Source organism: Zeus faber (genome assembly GCF_960531495.2).
Source record: "Zeus faber genome assembly, chromosome: 13".
Lineage (NCBI taxonomy): Eukaryota > Metazoa > Chordata > Actinopteri > Zeiformes > Zeidae > Zeus > Zeus faber.
Window position 1 is genome coordinate 18,296,500 of NC_137198.1, and position 16,116 is coordinate 18,312,615.

Here is a 16,116-nt window from a genome sequence, read left to right on the forward strand (position 1 = left end):
ATTCAAGCCTTGAATATATATAAATACAACAAATATCTGACAGGTCAAGTCAAAATGGACATTTGCCCTAAGTGATGACGCTTGAGTTTTTTATGTTGGAAAGCACGTGTTATTCAGAAATAAAATGCACATATTAGGCAAGATTTGTCAATCACTCAACATTCTGCGGTGCCCTGGCTAGTGGGGGCCAAGAATGAGAAAGAAGCGATCAAAAGACTGAGCGCATTAAAGAGACGGAAGGAGTTACAGCGGAGAGGAGAACAAGTGAAAAAGTGAGCGTCTAACCTAGCTTATCTGCCTTTTCAGGGGAGAGAGGGCCACGCCGCGCCATACCACTGAGGGCCGGCACGGTCCAGAACTCAGCTCAAATTTGAAGCACTCAGTGCTGCAGTTCGTCAACAGGAAAGACACACTTCCTCTTACATCTTCTTCTACCACTCCTTTGTCCTTCAAGAGTAAATCCCAGTCATTCGCAAGAACACTGGAGATGGAGAAAGACAAAGAGCCGTTCCGGTCGTCTCCTCTCTGATCCATGGGACGTGATGACACGCGTGTCTAGGCGTGCTGCTGTACCGCGCTATTGATCCTTCCTGGGATTATTTCATCTCCTGTACAGACTCTGTATGGACCACCCTCCCTCTCCTTACTTAGAGCAGTTGCACATTATTCTAGGTGGTAACGCAGCAGGGGAGCTTCCATAAGCCTTATCCCAGTACATCTGTGTGAGTGTGTGTGTGTGTGTGTGTGCGCGCGTGTGTGTGTGCATGTGTTGCGAGCGAGAGAGAATGTACGCACACAATAACATCTTCTGTCTACCGACGCAGTCTTAGGGGAGGAGAGACGTGAAAGAGAAGGCGAGGCTGGCTCTGGGAGACTCCCCACTGAGAGCGAATGGCTGCTGCGACAATAGGGAATTTACTGGCTGATGTGAGTCCAATACAGAGTCTTGGCGTATCAGAGGCTGGCGGAGCTACTCTAATCTGGAGCCGTACTCCAGCATAAAGATGGAGGCATTACTGCGCGACGCTTACAGCCCCACCGCATTTACATGATCCGTACTTAGATTTCCGGCTGCACCATCCGAACATGGCGCAGAATACGCTTCTCCCAGAGGTGGTCCGCAAGGGCTTTTTGGCAGCGCTGTGAGACAGACTACACACTCTGGGAAAACTTCGGAACACAGACACGTCAGTGGGCGCGCTTAGGTTCTGATTATGCTTGGGTTGATCTTGACATCTAAGAGCAATGAGTTCTTAATTTTAAAACCCCACAGTAATGGGCTATGTCAGGACAAAAAACAGTAGGACTACTAATGGACTGTGATGAGTATCCCAGCCCTTTATGTGTTTGTCACATAAAGCAGTTCTGCCGCTGATTTGTGACAAAGTGATAGAAACGGTATGAAAGCCAGACTGATATCGGTCATTATTTGACTTTTCTTAATCACATCGGGATCGGCAGTCATGCAGTTGATGTGTCTGTATAATAATAAGTATAATAAATAAATAAACCTTGCTTATTTATGCTGTACTTGTCTGTTAAGCACTACTTTTAAGTTATTCACCAAATAAGCGGAGGCCGACTAAGCATTATAAATCCAGCCATGTTTACACTCGCATTTTCGACAGGAAAGCAGTAGGCGATGCGGCATTCATGGGAAACTTGGAAAACTAATTTGTATAGTGATGATGCGTTGCACTGGAATTTCTCAATCATCTTTAACATTTAATTTTTAATCTATCAAAACGCTCTTCGTGTGTTTATTTTTATTTATTTGTTTGGTTATATGTTCTCAAATATAGATACTTAAATAAAATATAAGTTTTTCAAATTGATTCATTTTTTGCACTTTTTTGATAAAATATCGGTCAAAACATCTGCATTGGACCCAAAAAGCTGGCATTGTCAGGCTCTAAAAATATATATAGACGATACCATTTTCTATAGTCTTTCGATAGTCATATTGCCCAGCCTTAATATTAAATATAAAATATAAAAATGTTCAAGTTGTCAATGTTCACATTACAAGTGTTACCCAGTATGCAAGCGCACACTGAGAATGGCATTGTTATGATTGAATGACTACCCTGTCAGTCACGCTCCTCGTTACCTGACGTTTTTTTTTTTTTTCCCCCCCATAGAGAAGCCCCTGTGGCCCTCCAGCTGGTTACACACATAAAGTATGATCAGATCACATCATTATGGCGGCGGCGACTGTGCCAAGAGTCACCACTTTCTGATTCAAAAATTTCATTCAATCAAATCAATTTGTGCAAAATCTGTTCATATTCTGCAAACAGGCAGACGGACTGACAGGGACGGAATGTAACAAAGTTTGATGTTGGAAACTGGCTGTCTGAATTTCACTGTTTAAAGATGATGTGGAGGGAATATCTTTTTTGATTGAGAAGAAATTTAACAAATACGCTATTATAAAACCCTTTATTTTTTATTTCTTAATTTGAAAAGGTTAGATAGATTGGCCAATAATATCATAATTAGATGGGTACCTACACCTTGTCTTTTCTCTTTATAAAGACAGGATACTGCAGTTAAGACTGGAGTAACTTGGGGAAAGTGGCTTGACTTGGGACTTGTCTTGACCAATGTTAAAATGACTTGGGACTTGCTTGAGACCTGGACCAAATGACTTGAGACCTACTTGTGACTTGGAAAAGGGGGACTTGGTCACATGTCTGCAACAAGGAAAGTACTAAATAGCGTGTAGAGTAACATATTTCACAGCTTCATTAAGGTCTACTCCTCCTGGCTCAAAGCATTACTCATTTGAATAGCAACCAGATTTGGTGGATGAAGCAAGGCGTTAAATCAGGCACGGCAGCACCAAAATAAAATTGTTGGAAGGTCATAACTTTTGAATTTACTCAGGGCTATAAAGGACGAAGGAAAGACTGCAACAACAGTGCTAAAATTGAATTATAAAGAAATGTCTGCTTCTGTCTGTGACCAGTGGGTGGCAGCAGGAGAGTGCAATCCAACGCTTCCTCTAGCCTTTTTGTCATACCATCCTCTCTTTTCTACCTTAACCCAAAGTGTCTATGTATTGAAATTGGATATATATCTTGTAGTTAGACACCGGTGGTGTTGGACAGGGGAAGGGAAGTGAGTTCACATAATCCAAATTAGGAATTCACAAAACAAATTGTGTTTCCAAATGAATTCTGGTATAGTAAGACAATACATAATTCTTTCTCATACATTATGAGCGTCACAGTTCCCCTATATAGATGTAGGCAAAGTAACTAAACGGCAAATATAGCTGCAAACATGACGATTCCTTTGTTCTCAGCCTGTTCAACATGCAGACCAAAGCCACACTGGGGTGAATTTGCATAAGCATTAACCAATAATCTTCTGTAGTAGATCAGTCAGTCTTAATGAGGGTTCTATAGAGTAGTAAAAGCAATGTCTTCGACCGGGGTTTCCAAACTTTCCTTCCCTCAGAGACGCCCTAAATTAAACCCGATTCAATCTGAGACAGCCTATTTAAAAGACACATCTTTGTTCATGTATTTATTAGCAGTGAGTGGTCATTTTTTCTGCCAGTATTGGTTCTGTATTTATCCGTTTTTCTATTTCCATTGTAGAGCGGCAGGTTTTGAGCAGTCAAACTCGCGTTAAAGAAATGGATATCCAATGATCTGATATCTTTAAACTTACTACTATACATGGCACGCCACCAGTGCTTAAATTATTCTTCGGCGTGGATAAGCCAGAAAGCTAACACACTCAACTTTGAGCCAAAGCAGTCAATATAAATAGCACTCTGTTGCAGTTATAAATAGCCATTGTGTCTGTGTTTTGAGTGTGCATTATACACCTATTAGCCACAACGTTAAAACCACCACTAATAACCACAAATACTGTTTAGCTCCACCTCGTGCTGCCAAAACAGCTCTGACCCCTCGAGGCATGGACTCCACAAGAACTCTAAAGGTGTCCTGCGGTATCTGGAACCAAGATTTTAGCAGCAGATCCTTTAAGTCCTGGAAGTTGCAAGTTGGGGCCCTATGGATCAAGCTGGTTGTTCCAGCACATCCCACAGATCCTTCATTGGACTAGTCCCTAACCCCAGCCATCCACATGATGAAGAAGTTCTAACGGTACCGTGCCCAGTGTAGACGCTTTTGGCAGCGGACAGGGGTCAGCATGGGCACTCTGACCGGTCTGCAACTTTGCTGCCCCATACACAGCAAGCTGTGATGCACTGTGTGTTCTGACACGTTTCTATCATAGCAGCATTAACCTTTTTGGCAATTTGTGCTACAGTAGCTCTTCTGTGGGATTGGACAAGACGGGCTAGCCTTCGTTCTCCATGCGCATCGATGAGCCCATGGGCGCCCATGAATCTGACGTCCGTTCACCGGTTGTCCTTCCTCAGACCACTTTTGGGAGGTACTAACCACTGCATAGCAGAAACACCCCACAACACCTGCCGTTTTGGAGATGCTCTAACCCAGTCGCCTAGCCAACACAAATTGGCCCTTGTTAAAGTTGTTCAGATCCTTACACTTGTCTATTTACTTCAAGAACTGACTGTTCACTTGCTGCCTAATATATACATCCGTTGACAGGTACCATTGGAAAGAGATGAGCAATGTTTCTCACTTCACCTGTCAGTGGTTTCAATGCTCTAGCTGATCGGTGTATATTGCTGTTTTACGGAGAAATTGTACAGATAAAAAAATGTTAACCGCTAATTTATATATTATGGTCACATCGCTCATTCCCCTATAAACATGTAGGCACTATGAAAAAGATGGATTTAGTGGTTCTCTCCAGGTTCAGGGTTCCTACACATTTTCCATTTAAAAATTCCATACTTTTCCAGACTCAAATTTCAATTTTTCTGACAATATTTGACATTTGAGTTCAAATACCTCGATTTTTATTATGTAAATACAGATACTCCTCACTTAAGGATCGAGTTCCGTTCCTAGGACCAGGTCGTTAAGCGAATTGGTCGATAAGCGAAGACCCGTGTTATTTCACGGTAAGGAGGCGTGGCCATTGCAAACGCTAGTGTAGTGAACACCGATAGACTGTGAGAAGAGACTGAGACTGAGAACGGTAATAAGATGAGATTTATATAGTGTATATAGTATATATAGTAAATATAGTGTATATGGTGTAGATAGTATATACTGTATAGTGTATATAGTATATATAGTGTATACAGTATACATAGTGTATGTAATAAATATAGTGTATATAGTATATACTGTATAGTGTATATAGTATATACTGTAAATTGTATATAGTATATAATGGGGTTGGCGTATATAGGCTTGATGCTGAGATGCTGCAGTATTGTAGGCAGCGTACAATACAGACTGGTATGAGAGCAGGTCACAAGCCCGAACGGTCGTTAAACAGGTAAGTCGTTAAGTGAGGACTACCTGTAAATGGTTTGCAAATCAAACTGTTAACATGTATGTGACATTCTGACTATGTATGCTATTATGTTGCCAAATAATTGCCAGAAGACTGTAGCTAAGTACTGTAGCTCATGCAAATAAATTAACACCAAACCCAGGCAAGTTCATCCAGGCTACCTATACTAATTATTTTCTGAATATTATTGTTCCGCCCCACATATTTTCAACTCTTTTATAAATAACAACCGAAAAGGAGTGGAAAAAAGTGAAATAATTTAACTTTCACGGCATCTGTGTGGCCTTCTGTGTCCATGGAAACGACGGTGAACACAGACTTAACGTTATGGTTTCCTTACGCAGAAACAAGGGTCCGTTTGATTTTCTGATGACTACATCAATGCATAACTCATACATCATTTGGATATTCGTTAGGGGTGTCACGATTCAGATTCAAAATCGAAAATAGTTCCAAATGAGCGGTCGATTTCGAACTTTGAAATCACAATCAGGTTTGCGATTCTGCCCATATTTTTGTGGTAAATATTGTCCAACATGGTCGTGATATTGGGGCGGTAAAGATCCGTACAATGCAGCGTACACTGGTGGGTGTCAACTGCGGCTCATCCCGGTCCGGACCGACTTTCATGAACTATAAATATGAATGCAATTTGAATATAAAAAAAACAGACAAAAAAAACAATAGAGTTCAATATAAGTTCATACAGTTTGTTGCACAGTGAATGCACATTAGAGAGAAATATTCGGTGCCGAAAGTCCGTGTCGGCGGAGAAGCACGACACACCGTCTCCCTCTCCTTCGGAGTTCGTCTGTTATCCCACTGTCCTGTTATCCCACAGATGTAGTGATGAAAGTGGGAAATAAACCCGACCATCACCCAGGGAATGTCTTCTAGCCAGAGGTTCCCAACTACTGGCTCGTGGACGATGCCAGGCCACAGGATATTTACCACCGGGCCTTGAGGACGCGGGTAGATTTTTTTCAGGAACGATCTGCAATCTGCTCAACAGCAGGGCGGCAGCAGGAAACGGAGTAAATTAAATACATCAATACATCAGAAGAAAAGATTGCTCTCATCAGAGCTGCGGAACTGCAGGTAGTTATTTGCCTTTTGCTACCAGCGTTCCCCTCCGGCAAAAATAGCATCCTTTTTTATTGATTATTCCCTTATTTTGGTGAGTAACTTAAAGTAATGTAATAAGTAACTTATTGTCCATTATTCTAAAGTCTAGTTTTGCTAAAGCTCTTCTGTGTTTAGGTGTGTTGTTTACACATTCTCATATTTTTGTTTTTATTTATAATTGTTATTAAGAGAGTGATGCTGAGAGTGTGCCCATTACGCACAGTGCTTTTTTTATATAAAGAATAAGGAAATTGAGTAAAATAAAGTAAATATAAAATAAAAATAATGTTTTTATTTTCTTTATTGAGAGGAATGGGACACGTGATTGCTCCCTCTCCACTGAGTGAGAGAGGGGCGCAAATTGCACCCCGATCGCTCCCTCAGAGAACACACAGAGGACCCAAAACATACTTGCGTTTTTGATTAATGATATCATATTATTTTCGAGAGCTTTAATGGAGGACAGATGAACAGATTAGGGGCATTTTTTAAATTATTCTTCTTTTTGCTAAAAAAAAAAAAAAAAAAAAAAAAAATTAGATCAGGGCTTTTTTTTTTTGATTTATTATGAACTAACCCCATTTGTCCTTCATTACTTTTCATATACTTTTCACATATTAATAAATAACTGGCCGTTTGTATGAAGCGGACGTTATCTGTCATCAAAACCTTTGAGACCCGCCTCTTTTATCTGATTGCTAAGTGACCATAATGTGAAATTGACAAGCACTGCTGCTGTTTGGGGTGTGGGGGTCAGAGACCATTAGCCAAGGGAGAAGCAAAACAATAAAACAGAGAGGAGATACTGATGGCTACCCATGATACAGCTTGACATTTTATTATTCATGACCTACTTTCACCATTTACATGCAGGGTGGATTTTGTGCTGCGATTTATACAGTTATTTATCAAAACTAATAGTCGGCCTGCCAAGAGCGCCAGAGTATAATAATAATAATGTGTGCCATGTAATCTCTAATCTCCCTTTATCAGTCCCTGCGATCACAGTACTATCACCAGAGGGTTTTTTACAGGAGACAGGTTCCACCTCAGAGGTTCCCAGTTCAAACTGCTCCACTGTGGATCTAAGGAGGAAATTATTCACCCAAAATCAATATCAGACAAAAAGCAAAAACAAGTTTTGAGGGAGTTTTCCGTGCGGATGACAGCGTGGTCCAGAATTCAAAATGCTGAGTCAGATCCGAGTGACAAATGACCAAGGTCAGGGTAAGGTCACATCCTGGGGAGACAGTGTGGCAAACCATGCAGCAGATGTTAGCATCCATACGAGGTTGCTTGATCACAGGGCCAAAGGCTCAAAACTCTCCCATAATCTGTCCCACAACCTCTGATGGCAGCTGGAGCCAAATCCCCGAAAAGATTAAAGGTCATCTATGAACATGAGAGAGGACAAACACACCAGAGGGCCTCAAGGCCTGGGACCCAAGTCAGTTGACTCATGAGTTCAGTGTTGTGACAGTGACGACAGCAAAAGAGATCAAGAGTGTGCGTGTGTTTGATCCTTGTTGTACCTGCACATACTGAGCGAGCACTGTTGGTGCCCAATTGGTTTTCAGAATCATTCCTCATCCGTCTACTCCTCCTTTACTCGCAATTAAGCTTCACAGCCGTTGAACAGTCGGAGGTTAATTGGAAATAATGTACTTTGAAATCAATTTGATATAGAGATGGGAGGCAGATGGGGTCGGTGCCAGGAATTATTCATATTAACGGCTGAGGTGAAATGACAACCAAAGGGAGGGACCACATACCACACTCTTAATACATGCGATAAAACTAATCACCTGAAGCTTGTTTGGAGAAAAGAGAAGCCTCACTGCTTCATCAACTTTTCCTAAACTAGGCCTTGTTTGCATAGCCGGAGGCCAGAGCGCAAATGTGGCAACAACATGCAGAGATAAGAAGGGCATGCAAATTTTCCCCCTGTTTTGTCCAGCCTGCTTTCCTTTCAAATGAATACACGTATATGCAAATACCACTGTAGATAAACTCGGCAAGGCGAGGCTTTTCACTGAAAAGGCCCTTTTTAGTAAAAAGCCTTGACCTTGAGCAACCTTTCAATTCATTACTTATTTCAGTGATCGTCAAATTACCCGATTGGCTAGGTAATACATTCTTCCGTGCTGCCCTGCCCTAGCCTAAACAGTTGAACGTATAGGTGTTAGAGTTACCCAGCAGACTTTCATGGTGTGACAATAATTGTGGTTAAGGCGAGTAGAGTATGCTGGTTTGGCAACAAAAAAAACAAACAAATGTCCTTTATGTTTAATTGGAATGTGATGGCTTTCTCTTAGTCATAAGCTCAATGATCTGCTGAGCATTTAGGTCAGTGAGTGAGAGTGAACTGCTAATAGGTGGTGCAAAACTGACTTGTTCCTCCTAATGGCCCTAAAAGGCCAATATCAGTCTATCGCGTTGCCTACAATGCTTGTTTCAGTCAGTGACATGTATCGACGAGTGTTGCTGGCTAAATGCCTGTAAAAAAGAAAGCTAGCCGTAGCAATGTTGTAGCATTCTTACACAGATGCACATCCCCCCCATCTCTGGAAGCAGCATCCCTGGTTGATGGCACCAGACACAAAGAAACCTTGGAAAGGATTGGAGATGGCTGGTGGTGGAGGTGGCTGTGGGGGCAGGGACGCTACAGCACCGTTTAGGGGGAGGAACAAAAGATAATCCCCCTCAAGGCACCCATTACTACAGCAGGCTGAGAAAGGGTGGGGTGTGTGTATGTGATGCTTTGCCACAGCAACCGATAAAAGGGGGTCACATACCTCATCATGACAGTGAAGTAATCCCCATGGAGCAAGCAAACCCCACACACAGACTCACATTTCAGGAATCCATGTCACAGTCTCATTCGGACAAGGATACAAGAATGGAATGCAGGGAAGGACTGATACAGACACTGTAGTGCTATGGGATGTCAGCATGAGACCGGGTTGGAATGGGGGATTGTATCAGATAGCATCTCCAATGCAAAGACCTGCATTGAAGACTGCCGTTTCCGAATTGGTATTGGAAGCGAAATGTGTCATTGGTCCATCCTTGCAAGGTGGAAAAGAAGCAGATGCAGACAGACTGAGGGGTGACATCTTCTTGTACTATGGCCAAATTTTTTTTTTTTTTAAATAATAAAATAAAAATAAATGACCGTGACCAGAGAAGGGGCCACTGTAGCTAAGGGGGGAGTCTTTATTCTTGGACTGTCATTCAGTGTAAAGAGTGTCGGAAAGTACAAGACTGATAAATGGCTTTTGTTCATAGAGATGTCTGAACACAGCTTATTCGACACACAGCTCTGTAGTGCCTTGGTACTAAGTATGGTACTTGTACTAAAATTACAGAACACAGCATTGCCAAAAAGGTTACAAAAGAAGATTAAGTTGACCGACTCAATACGCTCAGAATGCTACCATCATAGCAACTCGATTGTCACCATTCTCACCCTGAACTAAATATCACCTCTTACTAACATACCATAAAATATCATTGTATAGTTGCCCACATAAAAGTATGCATGAATGTCATATTTACAACCAGTTGTGATACAATGTGTGTAATCTCATATAAAAAGAGGGTCCACATAATGCACTAGAGCTGAGGTTCAGAGCAGCAGTTTATCTTTCCTTTACAGACTGCTCAAAGTGAACTTATCTCCCCAATACAGAGTAAAAGCACACATTGCAGGACAGGGCTAAAAAGGGACATGTCAGGGTTAAGCTGCTTTAAATAATACTTCTTTTTGAATGGATAACCGCATAAATATGTAGGAGTTAAGTAAATCTGGACCATATTTACAGGTTCAATGATGGAATGTGTGTAGACGGACTAGAGAAGGCTTCAGGGTAGCTTAAGAGGCAGCCCAGCAAGATGGCTGCCCTCACCTCAAAGATGGAAAGGAAGCTAAACTGGGGTTCAGGTTTAACAATTTATTCATAACATACCATAACGTCAAAATAGAAAGAATCAATCAACACAAAAAAAAAAGTATTTTGTCAACAATATTTTTATAAAATTGAATAGGGGAGGTGGACAATTAATTGAATCAATTAATATATTTTGAATCAACCTTTAATAGAAGCCATGGCGTTCCCCACCTACACCCGTCCCCTTAAACAAAATAAACACTACCCTAAGCAGGTAGTAGGTAACATGATAACATGGGAACAGAGACGAAGCTGCATTAGGGATACACAACTGGTCCATGGGGAATGCATCACTGGGAATGGAGTAGAGGGTGTGTGGTGTCTGGTCTGATGCTACTGTAACACAGCCATGATTTTCAGAGAGATACGTTGAGTGTGTAGGCCCTTCACTTTGCAGACGCAAGGATAATCTTCTTCTGGGCCGGCTGCGCTGGGAAGAGCTTTTGTTGACATAGTTTGAGGGACACTCCCCTTTACAAACTGCTCTCGCCCGATCTGAATGACCAGGACAGAAAGAGGGACAAACGGGACATCCCTCCCCCTGATCCCTGCTCAACCACCAAGCTCCCACGCCCTGCCCTGAGCAAATGTAACTGGAGAGCTGGCTGTTTGTACTGGAAACTGGAGCCGCTGTTGCAGTCAGGTGGGAAAACAAGGCGGAGGACTTTAACCTCCAGCAGTCAGACGACATGGGCAGTAAAGCAAACCGTGCCCTGCACACACACATGCACGCGCACACGCACGGACACTATACATGTCTTGGAGGAGGAAATATAAATTCAGCATCATAAATAATGGGAACTGAACTGCCAAAGGAATGGCCTGTGCGCAAATAAAAAGCAGCAAAGCAGAGGTAATTGTTTTTTTTTTTTTCCCTCCTTAACTCAATCAGCAATCGGTTACAAGGTTATTTCAGACAAATTTCAGGAAGTAGCCTGACTTGCACGGAGGTGGCATTGAAGCTGTAGCCCCTCCCCAGAGTTCAGTAAACACATTGAGGCTGCAGGAACTCTCAACACGAATGGAGACACAAGCAGGGAAAACGACAGGGGGACAGACACTTACTTCAAAAATAAAGAGGATAGAGTCCAGCTCCTCCCTTTGAGATTTGTTCCCTGAAAGAAAAGGAGAGTGGTTGGATTTATAAGCAAATAATAATAGACACACAATCAGTGAAAAAGCAATTAAAATAGATGATTTTACAAGTAATGTGTTGAATGTTTTCTTAATCTGAATCATTTATATGACAACAAGTGCCTGGATGTGTGGTATGTTGGGATTGAGATGTAGGAGGAGGGACAGCAGCTGAGTGTCCCTTGAATTACTTAAAGGCATGGCGCGTGGGTGCGTGCCTGTTTGTGTGTTCAGGTAAGATCTCTTCCTTGAGCACTTATGGAGAGTGAAAGTGCTCCGCTCTGTGTATCTGGGTGTCACTGTGTGTCGAGTTGTGTCAAGTGCTGTTTACAGTATGACAGATAAACAGCACTTTTTTTTTTATCTAGCAAACACTCAGCGTCCGATGCGAGCCTGATACCGAAGGACTAGAAGAAAACACACCAGTTCTGAGAAACAGCAAATATGAACTGAATTTTGGCTTTGGTCGTTTTTGTAATTTTCTCCAATGTTCATTATCTTAAGTGTCAGGAGTTCATTACTTTCCCATTACTCAATTCTCCCATGTAGAGCTGAATATTATGACATACTCATTATAGATAGAATGTACATCAAATCTTCCAAGAATACAACCATCTATTAAAGTAAGCTAAATTATTCTGTGGAATAAGGGAAGAGAAAGAAAATCTTGTATTTCCCACAGCGCGTCTCTGTAGCCTGAGGTGGATAATATATCACTTTTATAAAGCAGTGAATAAGCTCTGGGGCTTTAGTGCTGATTATTTCAATTCTCTGCTTTCCCCTAGTCCCAAATCACTGCCCGTTCTATGGCTGTAAAATCACGTGGTTGCGTTACAGACCACGGTCTTAATTCATGTTTAGCTGACTGGCCCAAAGCGAGTGCATGAACAGGCTTGGATATAGACTGAAGTGAACCTGACACCTTGTTAAAAAAAAACAAAAAAAAAAAAAAACTCTCTAATGCTAGCCATGTTGGCTTTGTGTTCACAACAATTCCCCCAATAAATAATGAATGCACATGCAATGGTCCTCACCTTTTTGCTTTAAGTTACTTTCCAGTGTAATGAAATTTTCATAGAAGATAAAATAAATCTGAGAACAGTTGCTCTCGAAGAACGTCTTGAGTTCACTCTTCTCAATGATATCTGCAAATGAAAAACAAAGACACGGTCAAAGGAATGTACTCAATAATCAGAAGACAACGCTTAACTCAAAATGTAACTGACAGCATAAACCTAGCGACATATCAAGGATCAACAGGTAAAGCAAATTTAAAAATACAACACATGAGATGGAGCCTACAGTGAACCATTAAAGGAGTATTCATATCAAAGAAGCCTACTCTATATGGATTCTAATGTGTGTGTGTGTGTGTGTGTGTGTGTGTGTGTGTGTGTGTGTCTTAAGTAGATGAATCTGCATGTACATACATGTGCATGCTGGTCTACAGGGACCTGTCTCACAAAGTGCCAATGGGAACCTGTGCCTAGCCTTGTATCGAGGACACATTTCCTCCCCGCTGTTCCCCAAAACCTGCCCGCTTCACAACACTGGAGTCGCATTTGAAGAGTGTGTGGGTGCGTGTGTGTGTGTCTGTAAAAGGTGTGGTTTAAGTGTTACACAATGTCAGGCATAAACAGACATAAATAAAAAAAAGTCTTACAGATCTCTGGAGATCTATGAGAGAGTTTGGGCGGCTGGTGTGTGGTGTATTAGGTGTGGTATTGTTATAGGAAAAGAGAGCTGGCCCGGATCGAGGCAAGTCTGAAGGTACGGGAGTGGTCACACACACAAGCTCGGGGCAACAATAAATAGGGACAGATATAGGCCAAGCACTCACAAAGTCACAGACAGACTGGAGATGGCGAATTCCCAACACACTTCATAAAATGTCCAAATGAAGCATGAATACGAGGCCGGGCTCTCATACAACCGCGGTAACGAGATCGGCCTGGTCTGAATAATCAGATACAGGCCAGGAGGAGCGCTGGCACACTAACAGAGCAATTAAGACTCACCTTCTGTTGGGAGTCTCCCTGTACCACATGGCATGCTGGAAGACTCCCAAAAGCAGCATTTTGCAGTCAATGTGCGACAAAGACACTTGTGATTTTTTTTTCTGAGCCCTGAGATTTAGGTTACAGACAACTAAACCACCACTGCACAATGAATTTGTACTCATGGCTAAAGGTGGAGCACAGCAGCTTGTGTGTGTGTGTGTGTTATAATATAATAATACATACGTACACACACACACACACACACACACACACACACACACAAAACATGTATTCCATTCACACACTTGTGATATTCCCTTAGGATAGGCAATTATGTTGAACTGACAGGGATGCGCAGCTGTACAGGAAGGAACTGGCAGACCTGCGTTGCTCAACTGAGAAATGTAGAATATCTAACACACACCAGAGCATCTAGATTCCAGAAGCATCTTGTCTTTCTTCTATGAACCAGAAAGCCTGCGTTACATATACAAATACAGAAACTAGACACAGGAGGCATTCGTGGCATTATCTCCAAAACCATGAACCAACATTTACAAAATTTATCGACGATAGGCCTTTTCAGTCTTGGAGGGATTACTCTCTGAACATAATACTGCTTGGAGCCACTAAAGTAAGCCGTCAAAGCTAAGTGGGACCAAGTCTTCTTTAGAAAAGGTTTGCAAAGTGAGGCACACAATCCTCTTACTATGCTGAATTTGAGGTCAAAAAGGAAAGGGTAAGGTTTCTCTGGCAAGGTGATAATTTTACCATATTCTTTGACGTTTTCTGATAAATGTGAGCTCATATAAATACCGAAGAGAAATAAAGACAAGACTCCTTTATCATTTAACAAGGAGCTATCTACACCTAACACATAGTGTAAAATGTTCCAAAGGAGACAGAAAAACATTTACATTAATGCCAATACATATTCAGCATTCAGCTTTCCACGGAACAACGATATTACAACGTTCAATAGAAACATGGACCTGGATTTATTTATGATGAAAGCTCAAGGAGGGTTGAGCCTTGCGTGATGCTGTTGGTGCCGCCATCCTTACTGTTGCAGACTTTCCCATTAAAAATGTATTAAGTGCTCTGTCTCCCCTATAATAATTATATCTCTGCACTAAAGTGAAAAATCTTTTACAACCAGCCCAGCGTCAGTCTGAACTGATTACTTTTTAGTTTGCCACGTGATAACTGTGCATGTGTATATGCCTACACTGTTTGTTTATCTGCATTGCAGGTCAGATCACTGGATCACTCATTTGCATTTCAGATGGTATCCCTCTGTTTTTCTGAAGCAAACACACACACACACACACACACACACACACACACACACACACACACACACACACACACACACACACACACACACACACACACACACACACACACACACACACACACACACGCACGCACGCACGCACGCACGCACGCACGCGCACCTTCCTCGAAGTGTCCACCTCCCAAAGGAGGCCCCACATCATTAAATGCTCTCTTTGCTTCAACAGCTATTGATGTAGACAGTGCTAGCTTACAGTCATCAGGGCAGCGGCAGACATTGAGCTAATCAGATCTGTTCAATTCACACTCCGCAAACTGTTCTGCTCCGTCAACCTTGAGCACTAGCACGCACACACACACACGCACGCACACACGCAGGCAGGCATGCACGCACGCACGCACGCACACGCCTTGCAAGACTATACTTCCTAACCACAGTAGACAAAGAAAATAGGATTAAGGCTGTGGAATAGACCATGATAAGTTATATTAGCCAACAATTTTCAGTCAAAAATTATTTCAAGATATCTGAAATTCACTGCGGCAGAGTTTCAGTGGCGACGGGCTGCAAGGCCCCGAGAGGCTCTCAGGGCCCTGGAGCTGGAGTCTCTTATCTCAGCCTGTCACACGGTCCGGTTTTCAACACTGCTTATTCAGTTGGAGGGCGTCCTGTCTGCTGGCCTGCCAGCGAGCTCAGGAAAACATGTTGACTCATCAGCAGAACTGCTGCATGCCCGGGGAGCAGAGGTGAGGGGCGAAGAGGAAGGAAAGGAGGAAGAGAACAGTGGAAAGGAAAGGAGAGGAGAAGGAAGCCCAATGCCGACCACTTTGGTCGGTGTGTGTTTGGGCGTCCATTCCAGGTGTTACGAGATTGATACTCCAATCTTGTTGTTTTTTATCTATGAGGACATCATAGATACATACATCTTTAATAGTAGTTTGCGTTTAAATCATAGAATAAAAAAGAAACACAACAAAACCTACCTCATGTTTAACAAACAGTATATTTCATTTAATAACCAACAAATAGGCGTAAATAAATCCCAACACTGAAAACAGCTGCCACATTTATCCCCGTTAGAGTCCTATACTAACACAATTTGTCTGCTGGTAATTGAATATCAAACACAGGCAGCTGTGAGTTGTTTGCGCGTAAGCTATTAATTAATTCTACGATAATCTAATATTAGAAGAGT

The 16,116-nt window shown here is 42.1% G+C and overlaps 1 protein-coding gene across 1 annotated transcript in view; it reads right to left on the reverse strand.

Annotated features, from left to right (window-relative positions):
* Window positions 1–16,116, reverse strand: part of ralgapa2 (Ral GTPase activating protein catalytic subunit alpha 2) — a gene marked incomplete at its 5' end in the record, with an annotated part of 107,153 nt that overhangs the window by 74,854 nt on the left and 16,183 nt on the right. Inside the window, 2 exons of the mRNA XM_080012977.1 lie at window positions 11,556–11,605; window positions 12,659–12,769. Coding sequence (XP_079869103.1) covers window positions 11,556–11,605; window positions 12,659–12,769 — 161 coding nt within the window. The remainder of the gene's footprint in view (window positions 1–11,555; window positions 11,606–12,658; window positions 12,770–16,116) is intronic.